Here is a 15,861-nt window from a genome sequence, read left to right on the forward strand (position 1 = left end):
ATTTGATTCCCGGTCAGGGCACATGTCCGGGTTTTGGGTTCAATTCCCCGTGGGGGGCTTGCAGGAGTCAGTGGATCAATGGCTCTCCCATCATTGATGTTTCTATCTTTTTCTCTCCCTTTCCCTTCCTCACTCTGAAATCAATAAAGACATATTTTAAAAAATTAAAAAATAAAATGATCACTGTAGCTCCTATGTTGAGAATAGATATTGATGGAGAAAGGGTGGAAGCAGGGCAACCAGACAGGAGAATACTGTAAAAATCCAAGTGGATAATGACAGGGGCTTGGACCAGGGTAGCCATGGTAGAAGAGGTAAGACATAGACAGTCTCTGAATATATACACATATATATATATATCCTCAACCAAGGATATTTTTAGAGAGAGTGGAAGAGAGAGAGAGAAACACTGATGTGAGACACATTGATGGTTGCCTGTGGCACACGCCCTGACCAGGGCCAGGGATCAAGCCTGCAACCTAAGTACGTGCCCTTGGACGGAATTGTACCCTTGACCCTTCAGTCTGAAGGCTGATGTTCTAACTACTGAGAAAAATTGCCCCCCAGGGCTCTGAATATATTTTTAAGATAGAGCCAACAAACCCTGGCTGGGTAGCTCAGTTGGTTAGAGTGTCATCTGGATAAGCCAAGGTTGCAGGTTTGATCCCTGGTCAGGGCACATACAAGAAGCAACCAATGAATGCATAAATAAGTGGAACAACAAAGTGATGTTTCTCTCTTTCCCTTCTTGTCTCTGTCTAAAATCAATAAATAACTAAAAAAATGAAGATAGAGACAAGATTTCCTAAAAGATAGGATATGGGATATAAGAATACTAGAGGAGTTAAAAATGATTTCCAAGGTTTTTGTCATTAGCAACTGAAAGAAAGGAGTTGCCACATACTGAATTGGGAAAGACTGGAAAGGAAAAGCAGGTTTAGGGGAGACTATCGGGAGTCTACTTTTGGATACATTAAGGCCATTTAGATAACCAGGTGGACATGTTGAACAGACAGCTGGATATATGAATCTGAAGTTTAAAAGTGATACAGGCTACACATATAAAATAGGGATACATGAGCACATAGATTGCTTTTAAAGTTATGAAACTAGATACAACTACCACAAGTAAAAGAGGGTGGACAGAGAAGAGGTATACAAGTGTAAGTCCTGGTTACTCAAAGACGTAGAAGTCTGGGGGAGGACGCATCAAGAGGATGAAGAAGGAGCAGCGATGAGGTAGGAGAAGAAAAAGAGAGAGGATGGGATAGGGGGAGTAGGAGGGGAAGATGTGTCCTGGACACTAAATGAAGAAAGAATTTTAGGGAAGAAGTGATCATTTGGGTCAAATGCTGCTGAACAGTCAAATAAGATGAGGAATGAGAACTGACCAGTGAATTTAACAAGTTGGGAGTTGTTGGCAAGAATGGCTTTAGCGGAATGGCAGGGGGGAAAGAAACAGGCAGGAAAATTGGAGACAGCACGTTGGAGACCCCACTTTGGGAAAGTTTTGCTGTAAAAGGTAGAAGAGATTTGGGGGCAATACCTGGGTAGAGAAATTAGATCAAAAGAAGTATCCTTTTGTGATTTAATTATGGAAAAATATCAGTTTGTTTATACGCTGGCAGCAATAACCCAAAAAAGAGGGAAAAGATGATAAGGCAGGAGAAAAAAAGGAGGTTGCTGGATAGTGTCTTTAAATAAGGAGGAGGGAGGTGAGATTTAGTGCACAAGTCCAGGGGTTGGACTTAGAAAAGAGTATAAATTCCTCATAGTAATAGGAAGGAATGCAAAGACAAAGAGTCTGTAGGGGGAGTTTGGGATGTTCTTTTTTGATTGTCTTCCTTTTTTTAATGCTTCACAAATTTGCGTGTCATGTTCCAATTTTTGTGTATGTGCTGCCGAAGCAAGCACAGTTTCTTTTTTCTTTTTTTTTCCCAGTGAAAGAGGAAGCTATTTGGTGGAGGAGAGGAGGTATTGGAAGTTTGAGGACAGAGGAGAAGTTGTGAAATAGTCCACTTAAAAAATATATTGACTTGGAGTTAGAAAACTCAATTTTGTCTCTGGGATTTTCCACTCATCAGGTGGGTAAAATTTAATTTGTCTAGTCAACCTCTCAGGTGTTCAGTTTCTCTAAGGATAAAATGGAGATACCTACTCCCAGAATTTTTTTGTTTTGTTTGAGGATTAAATAAAAGAATAAATGTGAAAGAAAAGCATTTTGTCAAGTACTTGAAAAGTACTTTTAACATTTGAATCCACTAATCAAGGACTTGCTTTGTAAGCATTGTCATGTATTTTACACACAAATCTTATTTAGTCCTCACATTGACCCCCTGAGGTAAAGAATTCTCATCCTATTTTATTATTGGGAAGTTGAGTTTCTGAGGTATTAAGAATCTTGCCCAAGGTCCAGAAGTTGGCAGAAGGCTGAGCAAACGGACATTCCAGTCAAGGATTTAAGTCCAAGGCTCAGACTCTGAAGAACCATCGTTTTCCAAGGCATATTTTCTTTTTGATTAGCTAAAGTGCAGTAATTTACTGCTTTCTTGGAGCAGGTTATAAGGGTCTTGGTGCTTTTTAGGGAATGAGAGTTGAGTAATTTTGTATACTTACGAGGTCAAAAGTGGTTTTGACATTTGATTCACTCAACGTCAGTAGCAGTTGAAGCCGAGAGGGCGGATATTGAAGAGGTGCTGTTGCCACGTTTTTAAGAGAAAGGTCATAAAAAATATATTTTCAGGTGTTAAAAATACACACTGTAGTTCCTAGCTCTCCAAGCTGCTCTGCCGCGTGCGCGCCTCTGAGGGGAGACAGTCAAGTGGCATCAGTCTGAGGCCACGGGGTTCGGGGGACTTTAACCTCACAGGGGTCAGTAGGAGCTGCGCGAGTTTTGGGGCAGGCGTGAGGTAGGTCGAGGGCGCTGGGGTGGCGTAAGAGGGACGGTTGGGCCCTGACGGGGTAGAGTAGTGGTCGGCTGGGCGGGGTGGGGGTGGGGACGGGGGTGGGGTGGGGGTGGGGAGGGCTCCGCCTGGGGGCGGGCTTGCGGCGGTCCGGCCCGTGCCGGCGCGGGGTAGGCTGCTGCGGGCGCGTGCGCGTGCGCGTCGCTACGCCGGGCGTTTCAAAAGCCTCGCTGCTGGGACCTTACGGCGAGAGCGTCGCGGAGAACCCTGTTCAGTTGCCTCGCGGAGTGGGGCTGCTCCACCGCTTGTGGGGTTCGGGCCTGAGCTCGACGCCCGCTCTTCACCTCACGCCTCGCCGGCGGGGGCTGCCATGGTTCACTTTTTGCATCCCGACCTCTCACCCCGAACCATCGTCCCTCCGGACGCTCAGAAAGATGCCCTGGGCTGCTGCGTGGTGCAGGTGAGCGTGGGACCGGGCGGGGACGCGAGCCTGGGCGCCACGCCCGGTGCCGCGGGAGCGCGGTGAGTCGTCGGGGGACCGCGCGGAAGCACTTGGTTCGTTTGGCTGACGCGCGGGTAAGGTCTGAAGAGGCTGAGCTCCTGCCAGACTCCGGTCGTCGCCGGAGAAGTGCAAGCTCGAAAGGAGTTTTCAGCCCCCGGCGTCCAAGCCGCGGGAGGGTGCGGTGACCTTGCGCAGCTGAGCGGAGGCGCAGCGAGAGCCGGTTCCGTTCCCCGCGTGACTTTGGGCGAGTCCTCTCCTCAGATCGCGACTCACCTGCGCGGTTGCTGCTGTTTTACCGGGTTGTGTAAGATTAGACGTAAGTGCTGGGCGTAGCCCTAGGCCTGGCCTGTAGTAGATGGTGGTCCACGCGTATTGTCGTAGTGAACCTAAGTGCTCCAAACCTCGGCTGTGTCCCCGCGTGCGCTGTGGACGCGGTACCCCCCGGAGGCTGTGATCCCTCGGCCCCTACTGCCCGAGTCCGTGTCCGGGGACCGTAACCAAAGACCCTCCTGAGCCTGGCTGGGGGAACTGGAAACCCCAAAGACTGAAATTCCTTCAATTCCACGTGTTTTTTTAAACCTGGAGTGCCTTTAAAAATAAACTCTGAGCACACTGCAAACCCAAAGAGTATTTCGCGCCTACTGGTGTGTTAAGTAGTACTGAATTAATAAAGTAAATCTGAGTATCTCTTTTTTTGGGGGGGGAGGGAGGTAGGCATTATGGTCTTCATTTTACTGGTTGTAGGGAAGTTGAGAACCCTGAAAGTTAATTGACTTGCTTATGAACTTGAAATCAGGTGTTATAATGTCAGACTCCACATTCTACAACAAACACCCCAAGGACTACTCTCTGAGAACTCAAAGTCTAGTGAAGTCTCAGCCCAAAATTAGTACAGAGGGAAGGAAATAAATATACATGTTTTTTAATCTTCACCTGAGGATAATTTTTTCCCCATTGCTTTTGAAAGAGAGTGGAAGAGAGACACACTTTGAGAGACATGTGTCTCACATGGATTGGCTGCCTCCCCCAGCAGAGGTAACCTGGCTTTGGCTGGAATTGAATCTGGGCCCCTCAGTCCACAGGCCAACACTCTAACCACTGAGCCAAACCAGCTAGGGAGAGGGAAGGAAATAATTTTGATTGAGGTTGTACTTTACCTACTAGCGCCTTGGAGGGCTTTTGTGCTCTGCAAAGACCTAGCCTGTACTCCTTTAATAGTGCTCTTTTGGACTTACTTTTAACAGCTGTTACATAATTTGTAGATTTGTTTTGTAGCTGACTGAGAAACTGGGTTTTTAAGTATGTACTGGCACTGTGTCTCAAGCTCATTTTTTTTTTTTAATCTTTTTTTTTTTTTTTTTTTTTAAATATCTTTATTGATTTCAGAGAGAGGAAGGGAGAGAGAGAGATAGAAACATCAATGATGAGAGAGTCATTGATCGAGCCCACAACCCGGGCATGTGCCCTGACTGGGAATCGAACCCTGATCCCCTGGATTCCAGGTCGATGCTCAACTGCTGAACCATGCCCGGCCGGGCTCTATCCCTGCTTTTGATACTACTGTAAGTATTTTTTGAAAGTTTATAAAACTTTAGCCCTGGCTGGTATGACTCAGGTGGTTGAGTATCATCCCATGCACTGCCGGTTCAATTCCCAGTCAGGGCACATGCCCAGGTTGTGGGCTCCGTCCCCAGTAGGGCACCTGCAGGAGGCAGCCGATTAATGTTCCTGTCTGTCTCTCCCTCTCCCTTCCTCTCTCTAAAATCAATAAAAACAAACAAACAAAAACCAGTTTTATAAACTTTTTATGTTGATCCTATATCCTATAACCTTGCTAAAATCACTTTCTCTAGTTGTGTGTTTTTTAAGATTTCTTAAGATTTTCTTACAATTGTGTCATCCATAAGTAATGGCAGCTTTACTTAGTTCCTTTCAATCTGTGCTTTTTATATCCGTTTTTAAAACTGTTTTCTAGATCCTTTTGTAGAATGTTAGAGAAGAGGTGAAGGTAGACATCTTTTTATTCTAGATCTTTCACCTTTAAGTATGATACTTGCTGTAGGTTTTTCCATAGATGCTCTTTATCAAATTAAATAAGTTTTCTTCTATTCCTAGTTTGCTGAGAGTATTTAAAAAAAATTGTTTTTAGGGAGAGAAAGAGAGAGGGAGGAGAGAGAAAGAAACACGATTTGTTGTTTCACTTATTTGTGCATTTATTGGTTGATTCTTTTATGTGCCCTGACCGGGGATCGAACCTGCAACATTGGCGTATTGGAACAACACTTTAACCAACTGACCAACCCAGCCAGGGTGAGAGAACTTATTTTTCAAGCTACAATAGCTGAAGTCTTCTATTCAGTTAATAGCTGGAATAAGATGGTTTCATTATTTATAAATCATTAGAGTAAGGAGAGAATGTTTTTAGATACACTCATCAAGTAGTTTGATGTGTGGTATGACCACTTTTTTTGTTAAGCCTCACCTGAGGATATTTTTTCCATTGCTTTTCAGAGAGAGTGGGAGGAAGGAGGAGGGTGAGAGACGGAGAGAGAAGCATCTTTGTGAGAGAGACACATTGATTGGTTGCCTCCCACAGGCACCCCAGCTGGGGGCGGGGATCGAACCTGCAACCCTTTAGTGTCCAGGCCTATGCTCAAACCACTGGGCCACACTGGCCAGGCTGGCACAACCACTTTTATTTATTTATTTGTTTAAAATATATCTTTATTGATTTCAGGGAGAGGAAGAGAGAGAGACATCAATGATGAGTCATTGATCAGCTGCCTCCTGCATGCCCCCTGCTGGGGTTTGAGCCCGAAACTTCTGCATGTGCCCTCACCAGGAATCAGACCTCCATCTCCTGGGTCATAGGTGGATGCTCAATTGCTGAGCCATGCCGGTAGGGCACACAACCACTTTTATGTTGAATTTTTGTATGTGTATTCTAACAGTTTGTTTGTGGGTTTGTTTGCTAGGAGGAGGCATCTCCCTACTCTTTGGTCAACATCTGCCTGAATGTCCTGATTACTAACCTGGAGAAATTGTGTTCTGAAAGATCTGATGGAACACTATGCCTTCCGGAGCATTGGAGTTTCCCTCAGGAATTAGCTGATAGATTCCTTGGGGTGATGACTTGGCAAGGTAATGATAAGGGTCCTTTGTGGTGTACTCTTATAGCACTCTTTACAATTTGAAAAGCACTTTCACATGCAATTTCTGTTTTGTTCCTCACAAAATATGTCTGGTGGGAAATAGAGAAATTACTCCCATTTTATTTGTGTGGAGTCTGAGTCTTTCGGGGATCCCTTGGTGGAAATTGTCTTGATTTTAGGTTTGCCCTGCTATTGGCTTAATTGAGTGAAGATAGTGGAAAACTAAGACAAGTTACCACTGAGCTGTCTGCTCTGTAGCTGCTGAAATGCAGTTGCTGTAGTCTCATCTCTCATTCTTTTGACTGTGAACATGAGCCTTTAAATAATTTTCCTTTATGTCCCAGTATAGTGGGACTGTTCCAAGGGCTATGTTTAATTTGCCATGTTACAGTTTTTCCTTAATGAAAATTTTTAGTAACAAATTATTGAGATGTAATTCATATACCATATAATTCGCCCATTTAAAGTTTGCCCAGCCAGGCGTGGCTCAGCAGTTGAGCGTCAGCCTAGGACCCAGGAGGTTGCGGTTTGATTCCCGGTCAGGGCACACGCCCAGGTTGTGCATGTTAAATCCCCAGTCGGGGGCGTGCAGGAGGCAGCTGATCAATGACCCTCTCATCATTGATGTTTCTATCTCTCTTTCTCCCTTTCCCTTTCTCTGAAATCTAAAGATGTATTTTAAAAAATTTTTTTTTAAGTTTACAGTTCAGTGATTTTTTTTTTTTTTAGGGTATTCAGATTTGTGGAGGTAAGACCCTCCACAAGCAAAGATTACAACTTGCTGAGGGCTCAGATGATAGCATTTTTTAGCAATAAAGTGTTTTTAATTAAGGTGTGTAACTGTTTTTCTTTAGTTATAATACTATTGCACACTTAATATCTCCGAGGTATGCATGTACTATGCAGCCATCATCACAATTTTAGAACCTTTTCATCACTTCAAAAAGAAGCTTTTTAACCCATCCCCCTAACTCTAAGCAACCACTAATCTACTTACTACCTCCATGAATTTGCCTATTCTGAACATTTAATACTTTTTAACTCATCCCCCCTAACCCTAAGCAACCACTAATCCACTTACTACCTCCATGGATTTGTCTGTTCTGAACATTTAATATAAATGGAATCATGTAATATGTGGCTTTTTGCATCTGTTTTTTTCCACTCAGCTTAAAATTGTCAAGCTTCATCCATTTTGTAGCATCAATCTACTACTTCATTTTTATGGCTGCATAGTACATGCATACCTCGGAGATATTAAGTGTGCAATAGTATTATAACTAAAGAAAAACAGTTACACACCTTAATTAAAAACACTTTATTGCTAAAAAATGCTATCATCTGAGCCCTCAGCAAGTTGTAATCTTTGCTTGTGGAGGGTCTTACCTCCATGTTGATGGTTGCTGACTGATCAGGTTGGTGTTTGCTAAGAGTTGGGTCACTGTCGCAGTTTCTTAAAATAAGACAACAGTGAAGTTTATTGCATTGATTGATTCTTCATTTCAAGAACAATTTCTCTGTAGCATGTGATTTTGTTTGATAGTATTTTACCTACAGTAGAACTTCTTTCAAAATTGGAGTCAATCTTCTCAAACCCTGCCACTGCTTCATCAACTAAGTTTATATAATATTCTAAATCCTTTGCTTTTATTTCAACAGTCTTCATAGCATTTTCACCAGAAGTAGATTCCATCTGGAGGAAACTACATTTTTTTTAATCCCCCCCCCCCCCGAATATTTTTTTCCGTTGCTTTTCAGAGAGAGAAACATTGATGTGAGAGAGACACATTGATTGGTTTCCTCCCGCACATGCCCCGACCAGGTCTGGGAATTGAGCCTGCAACCGAGGTACTTGTCTTTGGCCGAAATCAAATCCTGGACTCTTCAGTCCACAGGCCAGTGCTCTAAGCACTGAGTCAAACTGACTAGGGCTCGAGGAAACCACTTTGCTCATTCATAAGAAGCAACTCTTCATCCATTAAAGTTTTATCATGAGATTGCATCAGTTCAGTCATACCTTCAGGCACCACTTCTAATTCTGGGTGTCTTGTTATTCCCACCACATCAGTGGTTACTTCTTCCAGGAGACAAGTCTGTCTCATTCACCGTTCTTGGCATCTAGCAAAGCACTTTTTGTGTACAGTGAGCACACTATTTGTTGAATAAATGTGTGAATGAATATACTAAGTTCCTCTTCAAAGCCTGAAGTATAGGGGCTTCCTCCTCCAATCTTGATCTCATAGCCCAACTCAAACTGGGAACCTGGGAATCAGCTTACGTACCTTTTCCCTCAGTCCTTTCCCTCAGTCCATTCAGCCACCATGCTCTGTCTAGTTTAATTTTTCATCTCTCATGATTAAAATTATTAATAATTTCTTGCTCCATCTCACTCTTATCATATACAATCCTAATTCCTTTACATTATCACATAATTGGTCTTTCTGAAAATATAATTATGACCATTTCTGTTTAAAATTGTTGAGTTCCTAAAGTCTGAGTATTCTGCTTCATGTGTAGGCCCCATCTATCTTTTATCTTCCCCTCTACTCTCATTTCCAGCTATGCCTTCCCTCGGTCACTGTGTTCCAGTGGTGCCGATTTACTTAAGGATCATTCCAAATCATCTGCTGTTCTATGCCTCCATGTCTTTGGTTCTTCCACTCTTCACCTTCTTCCTGGTCAAGTGATATTTAGGCTTTAAACTTTACCCAAAGATAAGCCCTGGCCAGATAGCTCAGTTGATTAGAGAATTGTCCTGATATGCCAAGGTTGTGGGTTTGATACCTGGACAGGGCACATACAAGCATCAGCCAATGAATGCATAAATAAGTGAAACAAAAAATTGATGTTTCTCTCTCTCTCTTTCTCCCTTCTCTCTAAAATCAGTTTTAAGAAATTTACCCAAAGTTAATCTCATTTGTACTAATTCAATACCTGGTCTGAATCACTATGGCATATATACACTATTATAATAATTTATTTACCTTATGTGCATTCCTAGACTGAATTCCTTGTGATCACAGGTTTCTAATTACCTTGTGTGCCCATTATTTAACATGGGATCTCACACATAGAAGACACTTAGTAAATCTTTTCTAAATGAAAATAATAGCACAACCCACTTATTTTATAGGTGAGGAAAATGAGGCCCCGAGAGATAAGTGGCTTGTCAAAGGCTATCCATTAATTTGGTTAAAAATAATTATTAGGCCCAGCTGGTGTGTCTCAGTGGTTGAGTATAGACCCATGAACCAAGAGGTACCTGGTTTGATTCCTGGTCAGGGCACATTAGTGTTATTTGCATATTATATATTTTATACTTTTTTATTTTGTTTTTTCTGTGAACAAGGTTGGTAGGGATAAAATGGGCTCTGGAATTCAACTGGCTTTGATTCTAGATTCTTCCTCCTATTTGGGCCTTGAATAAGTTACTTTTTTTTTTTAAAATATATCTTTATCAATTTCAGGGAGAGGGAGAAGGAGAGAGAGAGCTAGAAACATCAATGATGAGAGAGTCATCATTGATTGGCTGCCTCTTGTATGCCCCTGACTGAGGATTGAGCCTGCAACCCGGGCATATGCCCTGACTGGGAATCGAACCCCGATCACCTTGATCCTAGGTTGATGCGCGACTGCTGAGCCACGCCCTGCCGGGCACAAGTTACTTCTTTAAGCTTCAGTTTGCTCAGCTATAAGATAGTAATAGTAAAAGTTTTCTGTAGTATTGTTGCAAAGGGTACATTATATAATCTGAGTAAAGGGTTTAGAACAATGTTTGGCACAGAGTAGTCGTTATTGTTGTGATTAGCATCTGTCATAGTTTCATAGTTCATTAGCCATAATGCCTCCTGGAAAAGGCCTGAGATTTAGTTATTACAAAATGATTCTGGTTCTTTTGTAGGCAAGCTGACTGACAGAACAGCGAGCATTTTCCAAGGCAACCAAATGAAACTGAAGCTGGTCAATATTCAAAAGGCTAAAATTTCTACAACTGCATTTATAAATGCTTTCTGCCATCACAGACTCATTGAACTGAATGCTACTGCAGTGGACTCTGACCTCCCACTCCCAGACATCATACATGGACTTTGCAGCAATAGCTGGATCCAGCAAAACCTCCAGTGTCTGCTGTTGGACTCAACAAGCATCTGTCAAGATTCAAGACTAATGTTCTTTGGTCAGCTCACTGGTCTTCGAGTTTTAAGTGTTTTCAATGTTTGTTTTCATAGTGAAGACCTAGCTAATGTTTCTCAGTTACCAAAATTGGAAAGTTTGGATATCTCCAATACTCTGGTCACTGATATCACTGCACTCCTTACCTGTAAGGATCGACTCAAATCTCTCACAATGCATTATCTGAAATGCCTAACCATGACCAAACCACAAATTCTTGCAGTCATTAGAGAACTTAAATGTCTGCTTCACCTTGATATTTCTGATCACAGGCAACTCCAGTCAGATCTAGCTTTTCATTTGCTACAGCAGAAGGATATTCTACCTAACGTTGTGTCACTGGATATTTCGGGGGCCAGTTGCGTCACTGATGGAGCTGTAGAACTGTTTATACGGCAGCGACCTGCGATGCAATTTCTGGGACTATTGGCTACAGATGCTGGTTATTCTGACTTCTTTACTACAAAGCAAGGCTTGAGGGTTTGTTTTTATCTGAAATAAGTTTGTTTCATTTGTTCAGAACATGATTAAGCTTTTCTCATATGTGTGAATCTTAAGTATTAGGGTTACAGAGACAGATAAAAATTCCTCAAGGAGCCCAGCTGGCGTGGCTCAGTGGTTGAGCATCTACCTATGATGCAGGAGATCTCTGTTCGATTTCCGGTCAGGGATGTGCAGGAGGCAGCTGATCAATGACTCATTGATGTTTCTCTCTCTCCTCCTTCTCTCTGAAATCAGTAAAGATATATTTAAAAATAAAAAGTCTTAAAAGTTTTGAATGTTGCTGGAATAAGTTTATAACCTCTCATGGTGCTGTTTAAAAAAAATTTTTTTATTGAGTTGAGAGAGAAAATCATCAATGATTTGTTGTTCCTCTTATTTATGCAGTCATTGGTTGAGGTTTTTTGTTGTTTTTTTTTAAGGTAATTTTTTTTTTTTAAATCCTCACCTGAGGACAGGTTTTTGTTTTAGTTTTATTGATTTTAGAGAGAGGAAAGCAGGGAGAGAGAGAAAGAGAAACAATCTGTTGCCTCCCATAAGTGCCCCCACCTGGACCAAATCTGAAACCTGGGTATGTGCCCCGACCGGGAATCGAACCCGCCACGTGGTGTATGGGATGACGCTCCAACCAACTGAGCCACACCGGCTAGGGCATTAGTTGATTCTTATATGCCCTGACTGGGAATCGAACCTGCAACCTTGGCGTATCTGGATGATGCTGTAACCAACTGAGTGACCTGGCCAGGGCCTCATAGTGCAATTTTTAAAGCAGCGTATATTTAAATACTTGTGTTCTAGAATATTTCTTTTTTAAAACAGTGGTTCTCTTCCTCAATTTTATGTTTTAATCACTTTGGAAGCTTTAAAATACACTTATACTTGTGTTCCATTCCCCAGGGATTTAATAGGTTTGGGATTTGGTGTAGGCATCAAGATTTTAAAAGCTCCCAGTAATTCTAATATGCAGCCAAGGCTCAGAACTACTGCTTAAAAAGAACCCTTTCTTTATGATTATGCCTTACGTAATTCTTCCCGGGACAAGAGAGTAAAGTGATTTGCAGTCATTAGTTGTTTTTATAGTTTATTCTTTTAATTGGAAAACTGCAGTTGTTATATTTTAAAGTCTTTTTAATTTTCTGGCGTCTCTAATGAAGGTGGAAGCCATCAGTTACATCATTAGGCTTGTAATAGAGATATAATTTGAACTTTCAGATTAAGTATGTACAGTAGAGAATTTTTTATCAGGAATGTACAGCTAGACCTGTTTATGATTAATAGCATTTAATATCTTAGTGATCAAAAGACTACAGTGATTAAAAAATAAATTCTAGCACTCTCATTATGTGCAATAATATGGGATAAGTGCTAGCATATTCTATAGAGGGATAATGCATGTAGTAAAGATACTAACTACCAAAGAGCAGGTACAACAACAGAAAATGAGAAGTTTTGTTTCAGTAAACTTATCTGGTATACATGTAAATATAATTTATTTTGAAAATTTTAAATTATGCATTATATACAGTGTTGGATATTGGGGGATGGAGAGGAGAGACCACAATCTTCTCATTGCTAAGGAACTATAAAGATCTTAATTCAGCCTTATGTGGACTGTAAGGTATGGTAAGTTTAAAAGGTGTGTTTCAGAAAACCTTTTACTTAATAGAAATGCATATCTTTTAAGTTAGATGCAAAATATACTAAGTATTTTTGTTTGGGTTGATAAAAAATTTGCTTACATTAAAATGGATAAAATTAAATGTTAGTGAAAACCTTCAAACAGAACAAATATGTTAATTCTTGTACCCAAAATTAGAATGGGAAACACGTACTTAATTCCTCTAAAGTGGGTGAATAAGAGATACAGATTTTGGGTTATAAAATAAATAACTCACAGGGGTGTAATGTACAGCATAGAGAATATAGTCAATAATATGGTAGTAGCTTTGTACGCTGTCAGATGGTTTATTAGACTTATTGTGGTGATCACTTCATTAGGTATATAAATATTGAATAACTGTTGTACACCTGAAACTAAATATTGTATGTTAACTGTATTTTAATAATTAAGAAAAATGGGCAGACACCTGGATAGGCGTAGGTCAGCGGTTGAGCATCAACCTAGGATCTAGGAGATCTCACTTAGATTCCCAGTCAGGGCACATACCTGGGTTGCGGGCTCCATCCCCAGTCGGGGGTGTGCAGGAGGCGGCCAATCAGTGATTCTCTATCTCTCTCCCTCTCCTTTCCTCTCTCTGAAATCAATAAAGATATATTTAAAAATAAAATAAATCTTTATTGATTTCAGAGGAAGTGAGAGAGAGAAACATCAATGATGAGAGTCATTGATCGGTTGCCTCCTGCATTCCCCCTACTGGGGATCGAGCCTGCAACCTGGGCATGTTCCCTGAGAGGGAATCGAACCTCAATCTCCTGGATCCTAGGTCGATGCTCAGCTGCTGAGCCACACCGGTCGGGTGACATTGATATTTTTGAAGAATACAGAGAAGCTTTGTTAGTGTTTTTTTCTTCTTTTTTGTATATACTTTTTGAGAAAGAGAGAGAAACATCAATTCGTTGTTCCACTTATGTATGCTTTCACTGGTTGTTTCTTGTATGTGCCCTGGCCAGGGATTGAACCCCCAACCTTGGTGTATCAGGATGATGCTGTAACCAACTAAGCTGCCTGGCCAGGGTTAATTGTTGGCAATTTTGAAAAACGTTCCTCATTTGGGTTTTGATGCTTCTTCATAACAATATCAGGTTCTTCATCTCTAGCTGGAACACCACATAAGAAATATGTCTTCTAAAGAGTATCACATCCTGAAACCACAGTACCCCTCATTAGTCATATTACTTTTCAACACTTGGTCAGAGTACATACACAAGGCAACGGGAGCAATGTTTTTCTCTCCTCCCTTTTTCTCTCTAAAAATCAATCAAAAATATATTTTTTAAAAATACTCCTGTCAATGTAGTGATTTGAGATTTTTTCAGTGGATGATGATGTTACTGGTCACAGTGAATGGAGAAGGGGTTGATTTTGTTTGTTTTTTTTTAAAAAAATGTTTTTATTGATTTCAGAGAACAGAAGGGAGAGGGAGAGAGAGAAACCTCAATGATGAGAGAATCATCGGTCAGCTGCCTCCTGCACGCTCCCTGCTGGGGATCGAGCCAGCAACCCTGGCACATGCCCTGACTGGTAATCGAATGGTGACCTCCTGGTTCATGAGTTGACACTCAACCACTGAGCCACACTGGCTGGGTTCTTCATTTTTCAAGATCCTGAAATTTCCCCCTTATTTTCTTATTCTTCACTACCCAAGGATGCTGAGAACTGGGTTATATCTAGTTTTATTTACATTACTTGTTGATTTTATGGTTTGGATCAGGAGAATACTATAGACTTTTTGAAATTATTACTTCAGTGGTAGCAAGGAAGAATTAATATTAAATAATAAACAAGTAAAAATAATACTACTATTGAAAAAAGGTCAACTTTTTCACTTTAGTTATTTTATTGTCTAATTTATCCTATTGAGTACTTATAAGACATATGCATTCATGGTTGCTAGTTTAAAAATTTACATGCTACCCATTATTCAGTTGAGGTCTTAAGTGTAATATAGTTGTAGGGAGGTGGTATTTGAATCTGGCTTCACCATTTAATTGGTTACATTTAGCACTATACTTCGTGCCTCTCTGGACCCATCTGTCAAGATGAGGTTGAGGAGAGCATTTACCTATTAGAATTATGATTGAATGAGAGCAGCTTTGTAAAGCAGCACCTGGAAAATTTAATTGAACACTTATTGTTTCAAACACTAGAGGCCCCTAAAAGCCTGTGGTTGAAGGTGAACAGTGAAACCTATTGGTAACATCTTTGTTTTTCAGGTTGCTGGAGGAGCCAATATGATTCAGATTTCAGAAGCATTGAGCCAGTACAGGAACAGGTCATGTTTTATGAAAGAAGCTCTCTACAGACTCTTTACAGAGACATTTTCAATGCAGGTAACCATGCCTGCTCTTTTAAAGGTAAGTACACCTTAGAAAGGTACTTTTTTGATTTTTTTAAAAAAGTAGAGCCATTTATTTATTATTGACTTTAAAAAAAAGTTTATTGATTTCAGAGAGAGGAAGGGAAAGGGAGAGAGAGAAATATTGATTGACTGCCTCCTACACACCCCCTACTGGGGATTGAGCCTACAACCCAGGCATGTGTCCTGACTGGAATCGAACCTGCGACCTCCAGCTGCATGGGATGATGCTCAACTAGCTGAGCCACACTGGCTGAGCTATTATTGACTTTTTGGAGACAAAGGGAGAGAGAGAAACATAGATGTGAGAAACATCGATTCATTGCCTCCTGTACACACCCCGACGGGATCAAACCCACCACCTTTTAGTGTGTATGGGATTACTCTCAAAGCAACTAAGTCACACTGGCCAGGGCAGGTAGTTTTTATTATTACTTCTTAACTTGATTTGATTAAAGTTGTTCACTGGACACATTGAATACAGTAACTTATGTGCCTCATTCTATAGTGAATCAAAATGCCCTTATAGAGAAAGGAAATCATTGTTTAGGTTTAATTGCCAGATCATCTCTCATTTTGAGTATCTCAATCAA

General features: G+C 41.1%; 1 protein-coding gene across 1 annotated transcript in view; it reads left to right on the forward strand.

The window, feature by feature from the left end:
* The first annotated feature begins 3,233 nt into the window (after positions 1-3,233).
* ZYG11A (zyg-11 family member A, cell cycle regulator) overlaps positions 3,234-15,861 on the forward strand; it is a 30,350-nt gene continuing 17,722 nt past the window's right edge. The window contains exons 1-4 of the mRNA XM_081145709.1: positions 3,234-3,363; positions 6,381-6,546; positions 10,459-11,210; positions 15,126-15,266. Of these exons, the coding sequence (XP_081001835.1) occupies positions 3,274-3,363; positions 6,381-6,546; positions 10,459-11,210; positions 15,126-15,266 (1,149 nt within the window). The 5' untranslated portion in view covers positions 3,234-3,273. The remainder of the gene's footprint in view (positions 3,364-6,380; positions 6,547-10,458; positions 11,211-15,125; positions 15,267-15,861) is intronic.

Source organism: Miniopterus schreibersii, assembly GCF_964146895.1.
Source record: "Miniopterus schreibersii genome assembly, chromosome: 8".
Classification (NCBI taxonomy): Eukaryota; Metazoa; Chordata; class Mammalia; order Chiroptera; family Miniopteridae; genus Miniopterus; species Miniopterus schreibersii.